This window comes from Kogia breviceps, chromosome 1, assembly GCF_026419965.1.
Source record: "Kogia breviceps isolate mKogBre1 chromosome 1, mKogBre1 haplotype 1, whole genome shotgun sequence".
Taxonomy (NCBI): Eukaryota; Metazoa; Chordata; class Mammalia; order Artiodactyla; family Physeteridae; genus Kogia; species Kogia breviceps.
The window spans coordinates 37,738,361-37,757,975 of NC_081310.1; the positions used below are offsets into that span (position 1 = coordinate 37,738,361).

At 35.3% G+C, this 19,615-nt stretch overlaps 1 protein-coding gene across 11 annotated transcripts in view; it reads right to left on the minus strand.

The window, feature by feature from the left end:
- Positions 1 to 19,615, minus strand: part of CEP170 (centrosomal protein 170) — a 145,753-nt gene that overhangs the window by 80,755 nt on the left and 45,383 nt on the right. For 8 of the 11 annotated variants that reach the window (XM_067030698.1, XM_067030692.1, XM_067030695.1 and 5 more), the window contains exons 3-4: positions 7,722 to 7,811; positions 184 to 265 (exon numbers count right to left, since the gene is read on the minus strand). In XM_067030698.1, coding sequence (XP_066886799.1) covers positions 184 to 265; positions 7,722 to 7,811 — 172 coding nt within the window. The remainder of the gene's footprint in view (positions 1 to 183; positions 266 to 7,721; positions 7,812 to 19,615) is intronic. The other 3 variants (XM_067030702.1, XM_067030696.1, XM_067030706.1) reach the window with 1 other exon arrangement.

Here is a 19,615-nt window from a genome sequence, read left to right on the forward strand (position 1 = left end):
AGGAACAGGTATTATAACCAAAAAAAAAAAAAAGTATTATTTTTAAACAAGTATTTTAGTTTGGAAGGGCACAGAGACTTCCAGCATGCCTATATTATGAATTCTTATGTCTCAAGAAATGTTAATTTACACCGGAGTAAAGATTTTTGAATAAATTTAATAAATGTACAAAATCAATAAGGATATCATATCCAAATCTCAATTTATCTTCAAGTTTCAAGGTGATATAAGTCTGTTCTGGAATTCTTACATCATTCACAAAAGTCTACAAGAGAAAAAAAAAGATGTTAAGTTAATATATGAAGTATTAATTATTACAATTTAGACAAGCAAATACTCAAACCTTATGCTTTAAAGTATATATCAAATGGTGGCTAATACAGCTTGTGTATCATCATAAAATGTGCTATGCATCTTATAGGCTAATAAATGATTTCATACTAAGCCCTTTATTACTATTACAAGTAACACACAAAGAACCAGGGTGTGGTTCCTCTGAGTCTACTATGCTGCCACGACAAATTTAGGTACCTAAAAATGACGTCAAGAAAAGCTCTGACCCAAAGCTAGAAATGGTAAAGGGTAAAATATAATATAGCTCTCGATATACCATCAGGGCCCACTGGACTCAATTTTAACTTTTCTGGACAACTGTAATTATCTGTGAGGATTGAGATTTCATTACTTTTATTCCTAGAAGTCTTCCAAAGAACAAAAAGAAAATTTACTTAAAAAAACTGAATAAAATTCACTCTATTTTACAATGCCAATGAGTCCTTTGGACCCTTTTATGAATTTAAGATACATTATAGGACCCTTACATGAATCTAAGATACATTATAGATACATTATTTTTTCTGTATGTTGAAACATTGTTTCATCATCATCATCCCATAAGTACTTGTACTTATCAATTACTTCTAACTTTGTTGAAAATGACCAAAATAATAACAGAAGAATGGAATTACCTAGAACATCATTATTCGACAGAAACACTGCAAGCCACAAATGGAAGCCACACATATACTACTAAATTTTCTAGTAGACACATTAAAATGGCAAAATGAAAGAGGTGAAATTAATTTTGATAATATACTTTTAATTTAACCCATACATCCCAAATAGTACTATTTTAACAAATAATGAACATGAAAATCAAGAAGACATTTTTACATTCCTTTTTTTTTTACCTTTTTATTTTTAGACTAGTCACATTTCAAGTGCTCAACAGACATACATGGCTAGTGGCTAGTGCACCAAATAGCACAGAGCTAAATGGATGATGCAATTGTGAAATAAATCATTACTATTGCATCAACCTTTAGGTTTCTTACTGCATGGCCCAAAATATTGCACCATCTTCCCAAGAAGATATAAAAGACATCTGGAGACACCATCTTTGTCTTTTTTTTTTTAAAGCTATCAAAGAGCACAATTGAGAATTCAGAATTTTTAATTTAACATCCATAAAGACAAAGAGAAAAAAAAAGACAGGAAGATATTTCACAATTATAAGGTAAATACAAAAAGTAGAGCAGCACTCTAGACTATAATAACAATGATAAAATGATAATAATGTAAGCAAAACATCAGACCATGAGTCTTCAGATGAAGATAATCCTAGATGAATTTTCCCTAACACAAGAATTGATGACAGAAGAATGTTTCTAAAGTCAAAAAGAAACTAAGATATTTTTCATCCAGTTAGCCTAAATCAATAAGAATCATGCAATATTTTTTAACACGAAACTGATGATTCTGTATTTTAAAAGAAATTTTGACAGTTTTCTCTCATTTTTTAGTGTTTCAATACTCATTTGATTTAGTATGTAAGTGGACAAATGATCAAGGTGGGTATCTATACAAAGGTAACTAGAAGGAAAGAGATGACATACAAATAAAATTACTGAATTGATCTTATAACTGTTGTACTGTTTTACAGTTATGGAAGAAAAAGAAGACAACTTTCCTCTTAAAATTTTAAAATGTCAAAGTCTTAAAAATAATGCATTTTGATAATGCAAGAGTAAGAAAAACTAGAAATAACGGTAAGCTAGAACTAGGTAGAGATGTCCTTGAAATCTGAAATCAACATTTATAAAATAGATATATATCCCAGAGAAGGCATGACAGCTAATGAACAGTTAGTGGCATTCAAAGAACAATACCCATTTTGCATGTTATATACCTTTCAAAACCAGGAAAATATGGAATAAAAATTTGAGTCTGTCATGCCTCATTTTTAATTAAAATTTCAAGTTGTTCTCTCATCTTTTAATTCTTACTTGTTTAAACTCTTTGTAAAAAGGCTTAAGAGGTCCATTGGACACAGATGGTAAATGGTGATGACTATTTTTCCTGGCATACTAGAAGTTAAAAAGACCTAGAATTCTCTAGATTTATAAAACATAGAATAATGTTATACTTATTTGCCTGGAATGCGAACATCATATAAATACCCAATATGTTTTTCTTTGATAAGATTAAACTTTAAAAATTACTTTACTCTTCCCTTTTAAATTTCATTTTTCCCATCTTTTATGTTATTGGATTTGAGATGGCCACAATACCTTACTTGGGAAGGTTCCCTTCATAATGAGGAAATTTAGAAGGGTCCTGAATGTTATACAGTAAAATATATAAGGGAATTGGGTTATTATGATCATATTCTCAAATTCCTTTGCAGAGCTAGCACTTTGTAATGTCATAGAATACCAGTTTCTAAATCTACCAAAAACAAAAAAATTAGAAGTTGCAATCTTATTCCAGATATAAGGAGACAGCAGAATACTGCTAGAACTCAAGATCACACATTAGTATGATTTATGAGTAATCCTAAATAACAAGTTTCTCACATGCTTCACAGAAAGACTAAAATGTTAATACAAAGAAAATTGAAAGGCTTCAGGCATTTATAAACTCTAATTTCAGGTTCATTTCCAAAACGAACATTTTTAGAGTGTTTTAAGACTTATATCTTGAGTTTACCAAAATATTCTACATTAATTACAAAAGAGAAAAGCTGAGGAAAATAATGGAAAAAAGAAGAATAAAAGAAAATATTAATTAACTGATGTTTGGTATGCAGAAGATAAATAATTAGGTACATGGTATAAGAGAGATGCCACAGTTCTAAACCAATTTATTTAAAACTGTCTCAACCTGAAATACCATAATTACTCAAAAGGCCTAAGATGAGCTCTAAGATTCACTCAAAGCTTATTGCTTGACTCTCTTAAATGTTAAGCACCTATTGTTTTTAACATATGTACTATGTACTTTCAGAGATTAAGAGACACATAATTTTAACCTGCTGGCTTTTATGACAGAAATATTCCCTAAGGTCTAAAAAGGCTCAGGAAATGTGAGCCAGACACGAAGTTTCAGCTCGCAAAATGTAAGTGAAAACATTTGGGAGCAAAGTCTCCTGACAGTCAAAAATTATAAAAGGAGAGGAAATTTCAAAGAGCTACAGGAAAAAATCACTTAAATAAATCAATTATGAAGCATTTTAATAAATTAGATATGGAAAGAAAAACAGGTTTTGTTTCTTATGTCAACATCATTTGATCACACCTCTACCTGGTAGGTAGGACAGGTGAGGCCAATGAGGCACAGGGTGCAAAGTAACAATCAAGATCTCAGAGTTCACAAGCAGAATTACTGGGATTCAAATTAAGCTCTCTGAACTACAAACCCCACATTCTCTGCACATCAAGGAAGCTTGGGTGCCCAAGCCAGGCCAAGCCAGCTCCCCAAACTCCCCCAACCAAAACACTAACCTCAGAGAAGCAAACCAAATCAGATAAATATCTATTTAATTTACATACAAATAAATCACATAATCGACAGTAGAAAATAATATAAACACCATGTACTGCATTAATGCTCTGGGAAATGTGAATGGAGTGGCCAGCAGCACAACTACCTCAATCATGTTGCCAGTGAGAAAAGTCTTGTCTTCTTCCCCTAACCACTCCTTTCATACCTTCCTCCTTCTATGCCATACTGGTCTGATGCTGCAGGAACGACAGTGTGAAAGGGGACACAGAAGGGGCTAGAACACAGGGAGGTGAGATGGAATGGGATGCAAGTGGTACAGCAAAGGTCGATGGTGGCTATCAGAGAGGTGCAGGTACTCCAGTGCATGGAGGGGGCAGGAAGAACTGAAGGCAAACAAGGGCTCTCATAGAAAGAGAAGCTTCAAGGGGCTTGCAGGGAAATAGCCTACTATCACATCAGCTACAGAACCAGTTCCAGCTTCCCCAAGAAGAACAACCTCATTTCTGGTAGTAATAAAAGCAAGTGTAGACCTAAGTAACTTGGGAGTATATTTTAGGGTAGGGTGAAAGGAAGTGAGAGTGGAAGTGGTCACTGGTAGTTATTTATAAGTTGAGTTTAGTTGATAAGTGCTTTCCAAAATAATTTAACTGTGTATGTATTCACTGAAAAGTATGTAGGCTACAGGATGCTAAACTTGTTTTAACTGCTTTTCTTACCATAACAACAACAATAGTAACTAACACTTACTGAACTAGGTGTTTAAAACTATTAACTTATTTATAGCTTCACAACAACCTGAGAGGAGTACCATTTTACTATTTCTGTTAAAAAAAAGTGAGGAGGAACAGGGGGCTTCCCTGGTGGCGCAGTGGTTGAGAATCTGTCTGCTAATGCAGGGGACACAGGTTCAAGCCCTGGTCTGGGAAGATCCCACATGCTGCGGAGCAACTAGGCCCGTGAGCCACAACTACTGAGCCTGCACATCTGGAGCCTGTGCTCCACAACGAGAGGCCGCGATAGTGAAGAGGCCCGCGCACCGCGATGAAGAGTGGCCCCGCTTGCCACAACTAGAGAAAGCCCTCGCACAGAAACGAAGACCCAACAGAGCCAAAAATAAAATATATAAACATAAATAAATAAATAAAAGATTACTATTAAAAAAAAAAAACTGAGGAACAGAAAAATTAAGTAACTTGTCCAGGGTTACCTCACTAGCAAGAATTCAAGCTGGGCTCATAACCACCTATACTGTGCCCCCTCTGAAATTACTACTTTTAACCTGATGCTCAAATTTCTAGGATTATATGAATGTTAAGAATAAATAGGTTGTGAATAATAATCTACAAGTTTTCTATGAATAAAATGCATGATAGCTGGTAGTTCACAGACTTTGGCTACCAAAGTCCATTCTGGCATATTTCCTAGGCTATCAATTTGGGTAACAGTGCATTTATCCATTTGTGTAATATTTTGAAGTTCTGTACCAGGCACATACATGTATTGTCACATTTAATCCTCATAACAATACTACAGAGAAGGAATTATCATTTCACTATTTTAAAGCTGAAGACAAGTAACTAAATTTTGCATTGAGGCTTCACATTCATAACCTTCAACTCATTACATTTTTGCACAACTTTGGAAACTAATATGAATATATATGAGGAAACCAAATTTCAGAGAGTTTATGTAATTTGTCCAGGTTTTATAATGCTGGTAAATTACAGACTGAGATTCAAATCTAGGTTCTGATTTCAAGTTCAAAATGAAGATGTCACTCTCTGTCAGTTATTGTATTTCAGACTGAGTACAATCAAATTATAAGGAAGGTCAGCCTAGATAAACTTAGAAGTTAATATTTCACCTGATTTTTTTTACAACCAACATCAATAATTTTTATATTTGATCACAATGTTTTAAAAGACTAAAACACTGTGATGTAATTCTCACTTACTATTTTCCAAGATATAATGTAAAGACACCTAAGAATAGCACTGTGGTCAAGACGAAACATTCTAGGCTTAAAAACAGAATATAACATTGTTAAAATATTCCACATATAAGAGTGGATTAAAATTTTTCTCTATAAAGTCTTTCATATAGAAAATTCATTCAGTTCTATTCAAAAAGATTTACTGGGTTCATGCACTGTGCAGAAACTTGTGCTAGGCACTGTGGTGTACTTACCAGAAGCAGAAGGCACATGAACTGTTCAGAAGCTCATAATCTAGCACAGTGACAGATATGCACAAGCAGATTTAATACAAGGCTCATAAAGCACCCAAAACAGAGATTAAAACAGAAGTTTGTAGGTGCAGAGAAGGAAGAGAGTAACTCCTTAAATAGCACCTTGGAATCGAAATGCTTCCTGACATGGCCCATGGTAAAACAGTTTCTACCTCATCTGCCTATCTCCTTCTACTTTAATCCATTCAACATGTTAGTAAGTCAATATTCTTAAATACCTTTTCTCTGCTCCCTTCAGGAAGATGTAGAATTTGGATTTTACTTTTAAAAGTAAGTACAACTTTTACAAATGACAAGGCAGATGGAAGAACTACTGGGCTGCAGAAAATCTAACAAATTATTTGGAGAAGGGGACAGTATAGTAGGAAAACTACTGTTTTGGAGGTATGGCAAGGAAAATGTGATGGAGCATGAATCTGGAAAAGTAGGTGATGCCAAATGTGAGGTATTTCAATTCGAACATGAGGAATTAAGACTTAGTTTTATGTGTCATGAGAAACAAATAAAGGTGTGAATAAAACTAACATAAAAACATGCCTACAAAAAAAGTATCTCAGGGGCTTCCCTGGTGGTGCAGTGGTTGGGAGTCCGCCTGCCGATGCAAGGGACACGGGTTCGTGCCCCGGTCCGGGAAGATCCCACATGCCGCGGAGCGGCTGGGCCCGTGAGCCATGGCCGCTGAGCCTGCGCATCCGAAGCCTGGGCTCCGCAACAGGAGAGGCCACAACAGTGAGAGGCCCGCGTACCACAAAGTATCTCAGTGAATAAACATAAAAGTCCTTCAGTAGCAGGCCAATTCAGGCCAAGAAAAAAAAAGTTTAACCGTATTTGCCAAATTTCTGCAGATGTTTTTCCATATAATGTTTAATGTATATTTTGAAAAGAAAGCAGCAGTTAGAAGAAGTTTGGATACATTTAATTTCTGTTAAAGTCATTTTAAGAAGTTCAACAGCACAGATCTGAACAAAATTATATTTGCTTATGTTAGCAAAGCCATGAGAAAATTGAGAAAAAATAAGATAAATTATTCAATACTTTAACATTCTCTTACTCTGCAGCTACTTACATTCTGCCAATGTAGAAAGATCAAATGAAGAATTAGGAAAAAATTCACTGCAATAACACAAAAATCTTCAATGTAGGAAACCAAAGAAGCAATAAAAAACACTAGTATTTAGATCACATACCATATTTGTTAAGGTAAATGGATGTGTTTCACTCCTTTTTACTCTAGTATAGAAGATCCTCCAACTACCTGGTACCAAACCACATTTGCATCTTTTTTCTCCAAAGTTAACCCACACTTCTCTGACTCCCAAGAGTGCTTTTTTGCATTCTTACTGCCATGACTTTCCACTGCTTTATCACATATAAATTCAAGCCATTCAGTAAGGGCAAGCTTTCATCTTAACCTCCTTAAAGAAGTCTTTTTTTAACCACTGGATAATAACAACCAACAACCATATGAATTCCTGTTAAGTATTTACTACCAACGTCATTTCTTGGGAACATGGGCTACATTCATATTCTACTGTATGGTCCTCAAAGTGTTATGTACCTAGTAAGCATTTAAAAGTAAGTGCACACTAAAGAAAAGGAAATATAACACAAACAGGATTTTGTGTTGTATTTGTTTTCTTACAATATTAAACAAAAATTCAAATAAGACAAAAAGCAAACTCTTAACTTACCCCATTTAGGCTGCCCAAATCTTTCACCAAATGTTCATCAGTAGAGGAATCGTAATTGATTACAGCATGTTGCTTATCCACACTACGAGACTGAAAGAATATTCTTTAAGTTAATAAACACAAGAAAATGCTAGAATAAATAACAAAAACAAAGATTTTTGTCTAAATACTTTATGTTAATAACACAGCAGATAAATATAGGGAAATACCAAAGTAAAAGTAGATTCAATAAGATTTAAACTGTTACTATTCAACAGAAATTTGGCATCACTTCCCAAAGAGGAAAGCAGCCAAAATTTTAAGACATTCTTTTCTACCAAAGTCACACGTTCTACTTTTGAGAGAATTTCAGTTGATTTTGTTGAATGTATCGAACAACAATAATTTTTTTTTATAATCTGAAATTATTATATGGAAATCATGTGAATAATTTTATGTTTTATATACCTCACTGTAAGAAAAATTACCATATAGGATTTACATCTTTCAATACCAAAGATTAAGGGACACAATGTGATATGTTCCTGAATAAAATTATCCTCGCTTAAAACATGGGTTCTAAAACTCATGGGAGAGATCTAAGAGAGAAAGAGAAAGTCAAAAAAAGGAATTAGAATGGCAAACTGAGTTTTGAAAATTTTAAGTCTTTAAGTCTCTTTTAAAGTACACATACACTCTCTTTCTCCAGACCTTAGTTAGTTATCTGCAGATGAAAGTAGCTCAGAGATGAACTACAAGCCTTTGGAAATTTATATCCAAAGGAAATATCACTACAGTCACAGGAAGAAATAGTCTGAGAACCACTGAATGTGAACTCAACAACCATTTACTACTGGGTTACTATGTGAACCTTGGTATACTAAAAGCAAAGAAAGTATCCAAAATGGGGAGGAGATATAATTTTCAGTTTCCAGTCCAGCATGTAAGGAGCTTGGAAGTCATCGTTCCTATCCTCATACAAGAAAAAAGTTAAACTGAAAATCAAAAACTTGTCTTAGTTTCATCAGAAAATTGAGGTCATAAAGTCAACTGCCACTTTGAAATCTGGAGAGACAGGTGAATACAGAGAATCATAGCTCACTGCGAGCAGTTCAAACTACTGCTGCAACCACCAACTGGTAGGAAAGCTTAAAGGTTAAATGATTAATTGCTGGAAACTTGAATGTCAACTAGCTTGAAAGCAAGAACTGCTGGGGGCACAGCATTGGCGGGAACATTATTTTTTCATGAGTTTTACCTCCAGAAGCCCCACAAGGACCTCAGAGTGAGGACTGGAGAAAAATCTTCTCATGCTTCCGGCATGGTGAGGGGGAAAGTAGTCATTTTGAAATACACCCATTCTGTTCTCCTCAGCAACAGCCTGTCCTCAAGGAAATCTACTTTTCCAGAGCTCACCCAAATCAACCAGTGTGGGTTTTACCAGAGCCTAACTGACATGGGAGAATGGAAATACTCAACTCCAGCCCCATCCAGCCTTCCTGTCTCACCTAAGGAGGTGAACAAAAAAAAGCTGAGATGTGCTTGTGAAGGTCAAAGACTGAGAACTAATAGTACTTCAGCATGCTTCCCCTCCTCCCAAACCTTACCATCATATCAACAGGGATTTATAAATAACTATTACTATTACCATTACAATGGGAGTTTCAATATAATAGAAAAAACTGTAAAACACTATATAAGAATGAGCCTCTAGGGAAACTCAAAGACAACAGGGGAGAAAAATCCAAGGACAGTATAGGAAATATTAACCTCTGACACTTGCAGCTATAGCAAACAGTAAACACAGCCTTACTCCTAGCACATTAGAAAAATGGGAAAGGTCAGCAGCTAATAAAATAATAATAAAGATATAAATCCTAGTTGAAATGATCCTTTCCAAATAAATATTAAGAAAATTAAAAAGTCCCTTACCCAATTAGCTTAAATTCTATATTGAAAAAGTTTTGGTCTTTCCTTTCAGCACACAAAACTCTATATTAAAATAACTGACATTAGGAAGAAACAATATGTGACCTAAAGCGATCTTCCAACAAAATCTAAAGATTTATCATACATACACTTTTATTCTTCTTAAAGGTTGATCTGGGGGGGGGGGTGTTTTGCTTTTTCTGCAATCTCAATTTCTCTAGGACAAACTGCAAATCTCAGATTTAAGAGTAACTTCATGAATAGTACTATTACCCCTACTTCTCTACAGCTTGCCTGAAAAACCATCTATTATGACAAATTAGACTGCTGCAAAACAGCTGCATTAAGTCTAAAAGTTACTTAAACTTTGTTTTGGTTTTTATTGTCATGTTTAAACTGTAACTCTGTTTAAATTAATGAAGTACTAAATTCAGTTATTAGGGTGATAAGAAGCAAATGAAGCACGACTACAAAAATAATTTCTCTTAACTGTGTATTTATCAAGTTGAATTAGTCTAAGGAAGAAAAAAAAATCTCTACATGTTGTAAGGCAAGTGAGAGTTCAAGTATATGCAACCTCTAAATAAACAGTGACTAGACTACCATAAATAATCTCTCTGTGAGGAAGAGAATACAGAGAAAGGGCAGAAGTTCTTAGAAGAGAGTGTGATGAAATTCAAGGGGAAAAAATCTAAACGAGATTTGAGGAAAAGAAATCAGAAAGGAAAGTGAAAATTTACTTAGATATGCGGAAAAAAATCAAATGGCTGCTTATAGAGTCAGGGAAAGGCAGCTTTTGAGGGAAGTCTACATGGCTCAGAGATATGGAGAAAAAACAGTTTGAGGGGTAAATAATTTGAAGCAGCCAATTCCCTAAGTTTACAATTTGCTAGCAACCTGGAATATTCTGAATCTGACATGCACCCTGCCCTCAAATCGTTTATGGGTGTAGATAATACAAGAACACCTACTACTAAACGTAGAGCACACTTAAGAAAATGAGAGTCCACTGAAATGACACTACAGCTTTGGAGATTGAGGAGTGAAGGAGTGGGCACATTATAAGGAACCAGAAAAAGCATCTTTCTTCTTTTTGTTTAATAAAGACCTTAATAACTTTTTGAGAAGACTAGTCTTATGAACTCAAGGCAAGTGATATCATTGGTTTAGAAATCACAGGACAAGTCATTGCATTTGCGTAACTCTTCAAAAAATAACAGCCAACGAAAGCAAATAAAAATGTCTGTTCTTATTTATCAAATGTATTCAAGGTATCAATGTGTTTCTGTACCCATCACAGAAACTAAGCAGGAAACCAAGATTATAGATATAATATGTCAAGTAAGTGGTCAAGCAAAACTGAGGGGATAAAAAAGATTTGTTATTTACATCTAACCACACAAGCATTAAACCACTTTCATTTCCAGATAAATTTACACTTCCTCTAGATTAAACTGAGCCAGGAGAAGGTGCACTGCAACTTAATTTTCACAACCCATTTGAGCTTTTCAGTAAAAATTTAATAATCTCTCAGAAACATATAATTTAAACCCTGACAAACACAGCTAACTTCATCAAATTTCTAAAACTAATGGAAAACCCTTAGATGGTCCAGGTTTAAATCACAAAGATAGTCAATTTTGACCAGATCTCTTATTTGTTCCACATTATGCCTTTGGTAAGAATGCAAGACTCTCTAGACACTATCCCCTTATGGGCGTTTTCCTCCACAAGAGCCTATGCCTCTTCCCTCGTAAGTTTTACTTTCTACAAAGACCCTCTTCCCAAGGCTTTTTTTTACACTACACTCTTTTGAGATTCCTCCTTACTTGAAACACCTTCATTCTCAAGGTCTTAGGGTTATCTCCTACTTCCTCCCTTTAAAATCTGGCTTTCCCCCGAGAACACTATTTCCACGACATTCCTTTAAAGTGGATGATATCCTCCTAAGTCCAATATTCTGTTGAGTTCAGAGATGCAGTCTGAACTGCAGTCCAGTCTACTATTGTGGCTTCTAGACCATAACTTTCCCCCTCCAATGAAAAAATCTTTTTACTTTTCTGAAGTTCTTGTTATCCACCTATATATAAGTATAAATAAATATATATATATATATATACACACTATATATTTACACACACACACACACACACACACACACACACACACACACTCACCTCCCAGGTTGCTGTAATCATGTGCGGTCATTCTAACTTTTTGACTTAAGTTTTGGGGTAATGGTAAATTCAAATTCCTACTTCTTCATGGTTGATTTTAAATGTCTCTGTAGATAACCCATATAAAAATCTAGCCTTCTCTACTCCCACAACCAAAATCCTTACCGTATCTTGTCATACCACTCCCACTGCTAAACTTTATCATGTGAAATTGATTCCACCTATGGAATCTAAGCCATAGTATTTCTCTGTGACTACATTCTCCTATTCTTCCAGTTTTCTCAATTATTTACAATAATTTACTAGTATATTACCTAAGTCCTTTGACAACAGCAAGACATTTAATATTCTGACCCCTTCTTTTTCTCCCAAGCAACCACATCCTATAACTCTGACTTTACTTCCTTCTCTATATAACCTAGATTCCCCACTGGCTTCAACTATTCCTTTTATGCTCCTAATCCCCAAATCTCTACCTTCTTCATGGACTATTCTGCTTAGCTTCATATATTTATTTCCAGTTTTCTGTTTAATATATCAATCTGGGTATCCCTCAGGAACCTCAAAGTCATTATCTTATTCCCCAAAAGTATACCTCCTGAACCGCTACTTCATCTATTTCCATGCCAGAAAGGCTAGGTCTTACATTCTTTTTCTCTCCCTCATTCATTATATATAACTAGAAAGCACAGCTTTCTATTTTCAATCTCTCTCCTGCTCTGTCTTCTTTTCTTCATTTTAAATGATACTCTCTTCCTTAGAACTTAACTGTCTCTTCCTAGATTATTATAATCATCTAACTGCTTATACCAATTCCAGTCTCTAATCCTGAGCAGTAATAAAGAATAGTAGTTTAAAGCACAGGTGTTGGAGTCAAAAAGAACTGGTCCAGCCACCTGCCAGTTGTGGGACCTTGGTAAAATTACTAATCTTTGTATAATCATTCTACAAAAAGGGATACCTAGCTCACAGATTTTTTTTTGTGAGGATTAAATGCATGGGAAGCATCTGAAAAGGCAATATTGCTCTGCTTAAACACTCCTCAATCCTCTTACTGGCCAAGGTAAGAAACACCAAGTCTTTAATATAGTACACAAGGCCTGCCAAGATCTGGCCTCTTCTAATGCCCAAGTCTTAATCTCTCAAAACGTTTGCCTTCACATCTTATATACAAACTACAAGGAACTATTTTAATTTACCTAAATAGACACTGAATGCCATGCTATCTTCAATACCATGCACTCAACTATACTCTAACCTTCCAGAAACCATTTATTCATCTTTTAAGATAATTCAGCTAAAGCCATCTCCTCCAGAAGTCTTTCCAGATTTCACATTCCCACATTTCCTTGCAGGCAGAACTGACCAATCTCTTTTTTCTGTACCCCATACCAACTTCCATCACTGTCCTGTATCATACTGTTTATACCCACTTATTTACATACACATATCCTTCTACTAGACTCTAAGCCTTAAAGGACAGAGAGATCCTATCTGTATACACATTGGATATGAAATGGCTATTATTTCTCTTTCCTACTAAAAATATGAGAGAAAAAGACACAAATACATGGTTACATATGTTAAGAAAAAACTAAAAAGAGAAAGATTGCCACTGTATGTCTCATCATTTAAAAATTTTAAAAGAGGGTCTTCCCTGGTGGCGCAATGGTTAAGAATCCGCCTGCCAATGCAGGGAAATGGGTTTAAGCCCTGGTCCGGAAGATCCCACATGCCGCAGAGTAACTAAGCCCATGTGACACAACTACTGAGTCTGAGCTCTAGAGCCCATGAGCCACAACTACTGAGTCCATGAGCTGCAACTACTGAAGCCCGTGGCGCCTAGAGCCAGTGCTGTGCAACAAGAGAAGCCACTGCAATGAGGAGCCCACACACCGCAACAAAGAGTAGCCCCCGCTTGCTGCAACTAGAGAATGCCTGCGTGCAGCAACAAAGACCCAACACAGCCAAAAATTAAAAAATAATTTAAAAAAATTTTGTTAAAAGATAGCGTATCTGAAAGATTCTTTAAAAGTCCAGTTGTGTTTTTACAATCATAGTAATAAACAGTGATTTATCCTTTGCTATGTGCTCCAAAGGATAGATGAAAATTACTAACCTATGATCTTCAAAATACATTCCGTTGTTAATACATCATACAAAAATTAAAATACTAAAACACGTGAGTCAAATATAATTTTATTATATTTTCTATTATGCATTAGGAAAACTATTGAATTAGTATGATGATGATTCTCCAAATAGAGCAAAATTCATGCATTTGGTACAACTAAAAAAATTTATGAGAATAAAATTAGAATTTAGATATGAACCTTTTTCAAAATGCAACTCAATTTGTATACAGAGGAATCCAATATATTGTAATGCAACACAGTGACTAAGTCTTTCTGAATCTTAATTTTATCATATGTAAAATGGAGGTAGTTATATCTTTAAGAAACACTTGAGGAACAATTGAACTAACATAAATGAACACTGAAAAAAAGAGAAAGTATTATTCAACTGCATGGTACTTTTAGTAGTAGTAATATTGTGTGTCACACACACAAAAGACGGTATAATCTTTACCCAATAATTATACTTTATACCTTTCATTCATGGCTCTCTAAGATTTACTTTACATAATATGTCTTATGGAACATAGCATTGTATAGTCATCTTTCTACAGCACGACAAACAAGCAAAGCAAGTTCATTAATTTGCTAAAGCCTTCCAAGGTAAGTGGCAGAAACAAAACTTGAATTCCAGAATCCCTTGTTTAATCACCAACTCTTTAATATCCAAGCACATTTTCTTCTCAATGACCACATTCTTTAGACTACCTTTTTTGGAATGAGATGAAATAACAACAAAAAAAAATTCAAAACTTTTTTTTGGTCATAATTAACAAAAAAATGTAATTGTAATCAAACAGAGCATATGACTTCATGGATCATCTGTTTCCATTTTGCACTGGGTTTTAAGCTACATTATCATCAAAGTATTGTTTACAATGTCAGTAAATCTATTTGTAGTTGAAATCTTTACAGGTAAGAAACTACTGAAAATTATTCAGAGGCAGAGATTCTAAAACCTAACAACTAAGCAGTTGTTTCCTGTATGTTAAAAATAAAGGGTTTGGGGGCTTCCCTGGTGGTGCAGTGGTTGAGAGTCCGCCTGCCCGATGCAGGGGACACTGGTTTGTGCCCTGGTCTGGGAAGATCCCACATGCCGCGGAGCGGTTGGGCCCGTGAGCCATGGCCGCTGAGTCTGTGCTCCGCAACGGGAGAGGCCACAACAGTGAGAGGCCTGCGTACCACAAAAAAAAAAAAAAAAAAAAGGGTTTTAAACCATAAATGCTAAATTAGGTTAACAAAATTTTAAAGATCTCCTTTTATTTACTTATTAAAAAGCAAATAGCAATTATTTGTATTTCTAACAATTTTACTTATCACAACTGATCTAACCAACGTAGAACCATTTCATCTACATAACGCCTTAAAATGAAAACATAAATTCATCAACTCTAGAGCTCGCAGTTTTCAAAACAAATATATTTCACTAATATTTATATACTTGTAAGTCTCCACTTCTATATACGTGAGCTTACTTCATTTTTCAGAAATAATATAAAAAGAATAGTTAAGTTTTAAATAATCCATTTATTTCACTAATATTCTATGAAAGACTAAACCATTTATTTATTTATTTATTTACTTTACTTTTTATGGCTTTGCCTTTCTTTTTTTTCTTTTAACATCTCTATTGGAGTATAATTGCTTTACAATGCTGTGTTAGTTTCTGCTTTATAACAAAGTAAATCAGTTATATATATACATATATCCCCATATCTCTTCCCTCTTGCATCTCCCGCCCTCCCACATTCCCTATCCCACCCCTCTAGGTGGTCACAAAGCACCGAGCTGATCTCCCTATGTTATGCAGCTGCTTCCCACTAGCTATCTATTTTACATTTGGTAGTGTATATATGTCCATGCAACTCTCTCACTTTGTCCCAGCTTACCCTTCCCCCTCCCTGTATCCTCAAGTCCATTCTCTAGTAGGTCTGTGTCTTTATGCCCGTCTTACCCCTAGGTTCTTCATGACCATTTTTTTTTTAGATTCCATATATATGTGTTAGCATACAGTATTTGTTTTTCTCTTTCTGGCTTAAATCACTCTGTATGACAGACTCTAGGTCCATCCACCTCACTACAAATAACTCTGTTTCATTTCTTTTTATGGCTGAGTAATATTCCATTGTACATATGTGCCACATCTTCTTTATCCATTCATCTGTTGATGGACACTTAGGTTGCTTCCACGTCCTGGCTATTGTAAATAGAGCTGCAACGCACATTGTGGTACATGACCCTTTTTGAATTATGGTTTTCTCAGGGTATATGCCCAGTAGTGGGACTGCTGGGTCGTATGGTAGTTCTATTTTTAGTTTCTTAAGGAACCTCCTCACTGTTCTCCGTACTGGCTGTATCAATTTACATTCCCACCAATAGTGCAAGACAGTTCCCTTTTCTCCACACGCTCTCCAGCATTTATTGTTTGTAGATTTTTTGAAAATGGCCATTCTGACCAGTGTGAGATGATATCTCGTATTTTTGATTTGAATTTCTCTGATGATCAATGATGTTAAGAATTCTTTCACGTGCTTGTTGGCAATCTGTATATCTTTGGAGAAATGTCTATTTAGGTCTTCTGCCCATTTTTGGATTTTTTATTTTTTGATATTGAGCTGCTTGTAAATTTTAGAGATTAACTCTTTGTCAGTTGCTTCATTTGCAAATATTTTCTCCCATTCTGAGGGCTGTCTTTTGGTCTTGTTTATGGTATCCTTTGCTGTGCAAAAGCTTTGAAGTTTCATTAGGTCCCATTTGTATATTTTTCTTTTTACTTCTATTTCTCTAGGAGGTGGGTCAAAAAGGACCTTGCTGTGGTTTATGTCATGGAGTGTTCTGCCTATGTTTTCCTGTAAGAGTTTGATAGTGTGTGGCCTTACATGTAGGTCTTTAATCCATTTTGAGTTTATTTTTGTGTATGGTGTTAGGGAGTGTTCGAATTTCATTCTTTTACATGTAGCTGTCCAGTTTTTCCAGTGTGACTTATTGAAGAGGCTGTCTTTTCTCCACTGTATATTCTTGCCTCCTTTATCAAAGATAAGGTGACCATATGTGTGCTGGTTTATCTCTGGGCTTTCTATCTTGTTCCACTGATCTATATTTCTGTTTTTGTGCCAGTACCATACTGCCTTGATTACTGTAGCTTTTTTTTTTTTTTTTTTGGTGATACGCGGGCCTCTCACTGCTGTGGCCTCTCCCATTGCGGAGCACAGGCTCCGGACGCGCAGGCTCAGCGGCCATGGCTCACGGGCCCAGCCGCTCCGCGGCATGTGGGATCTTCCCAGACCGGGGCACGAACCCGTGTCCCCTGCATCGGCAGGCGGATTCTCAACCACTGCGCCACCAGGGAAGCCCTGTAGCTTTGTAGTATATTCTGAAGTCAGGGAGCCTGATTCCTCCAGCTTCGATTTTCTTTCTCAATATTGTTTTGGCTATTTAGGGTCTTTTGTGTTTCCATACAAATTGTGAATTTTTTTGTTCTTTTTCTGTGAAAAATGCCAGTGTTAGTTTGATAGGGATTGCATTGAATCTGTAGATCGCTTTGGGTTGTATAGTCATTTTCACAATGTTGATTCTTCCAATCCAAGAACATGGTATATCTCTCCACCTATTTGTATCATCTTTAATTTCTTTCATCAGTGTCTTATAGTTTTCTACATACAAGTCTTTTGTCTCCTTAGGTAGGTTTATTCCTAGATATTTTATTCTTTTTGTTGCAATGGTAAATGGGAGTGTTTTCTTAATTTCACTTTCAGATTTTTCATCATTAGTGTATAGGAATGCCAGAGATTTCTGTGCATTAATTTTGTATACTGCAACTTTACCAAATTCATTGATTAGCTCTAGTTTTCTGATAGCATCTTTAGGATTCTCTATGTACAGTATCATGTCATCTGCAAACAGTGATAGCTTTACTTCTTCTTTTCCAATTTATATTCCTTTATTTCTTTTTCTTCTCTGATTGCTATGTCTAAAACTTCCAAAACTATGTTGAATAATAATGGTGAGAGTGGGTAACCTTGTCTTGTTCCTTATCTTAGTGGAAATGGTTTCAATTTTTCACCACTGAGGACGATGTTAGCTGTGGGTTTGTCATATATGGACTTTATTATGTTGAGGTAAGTTCCCTCTATGCCTACTTTCTGGAGGGCTTTTATCACAAATGGGTGTTTAATTCTGTCAAAAGCTTTCTTTGCATCTATTGAGATGATCATTTGGTTTTTCTCGTTCAATTTATTAATATGATGTAGCACATTGACTGACTTGTGTATACTGAAGAATCCTGGCATTCCTGCGATAAACCCCACTTGATCATGGTGTATGATCCTTTTAATGTACTGTTGGATTCTGTTTGCTAGTATTTTGTTGAGGATTTTTGCATCTATGTTCATCAGTGATATTGGCCTGTAGTTTTCTTTCTTTGTGATATCTTTGGTTTTGGTATCAGGGTGATGGTGGCCTTGTAGAATTAGTTGGGGAGTGTCCCTCCCTCTGCTATATTTTAGAAGAGTATGAGAAGGATAGGTGTTAGCTCTTCTCTAAATGTTTGACAGAATTCGCCTCTGAAGCCATCTGGTCCTGGGCTTTTGTTCCTTGGAAGATTTTTAAGCACAGTTTCAATTTCAGTGCTTGTGATTGATCTGTTCATATTTTGTATTTCTTCCTGGTTCAGTCTTGGAAGGTTATGCATTTCTAAGAATTTGTCCATTTCTTACAGGTTGTCCATTTTATTGGCATAGAGTTGCTTGTAGTACTCTCTCAAAATCCTTTATATTTCTGTAGTGTCAGTTGTTACTTCTTTTTCATTTCTAATTCTGTTGATTTGAGTCTTCTCCTTCTTTTTCTTGATGAGTCTGCCTAATGGTTTATCAATTTTGTTTATCTTCTCAAAGAACCAGCTTTTAGTTTTATTGATCTTTGCTATCATTTCCTTCATTTCTTTTTCATTTATTTCTGATCTGACCTTTATCATTTCTTTCATTCTGCTAACTTTGGGGGTTTTTTTGTTGTTCTTTCTCTAACTGCTTTAGGTGTAAGGTTAGCTTTTAATTTGAGATGTTTCTTATTTCTTAAGGTAGGATCATATTGCTATAAACTTCCCTCTTAAAACTGCTTTTGCTGCATCCCATAGGTTTTGGGTTGTCGTGTTTCCATTGTCATTTGTTTCTAAATATTTTTTGATTTCCTCAGTGATCACTTTGTTTTTAAGTAGTGTATTGTTTTGCCTCCATGTGTTTGTATTTTTTACAGATCTTTTCCTGTAATTGATATCTAGTCTCATAGCATTGTGGTTGGAAAAGATATTTGACATGATTTCAATTTTCTTAAATTTACCAAGGATTGATTTGTGACCCAAGATATGATCTATCCTGGAAAATCTTCCATGAGCACTTGAGAAGAAAGTGTATTTTGCTGGTTGTGGATGGAATGTCCTATAAATATCAATTAAGTCCATCTTCCTTAATATATCATTTAAAGCTTGTGTTTCCTTATTTATTTTCATTTTGGATGATCTGTCTATTGGTGAAAGTGGGGTGTTACAGTTCTCTACTATGATTCTGTTACTGTCGATTTCCTCTTTTATGGCTGCTAGTATTTGCTTTATGTAATCAGGTGCTCCTATGTTGGGTGCATAAATATTTACAATTGTTATATCTTCCTGGATTGATCCCTT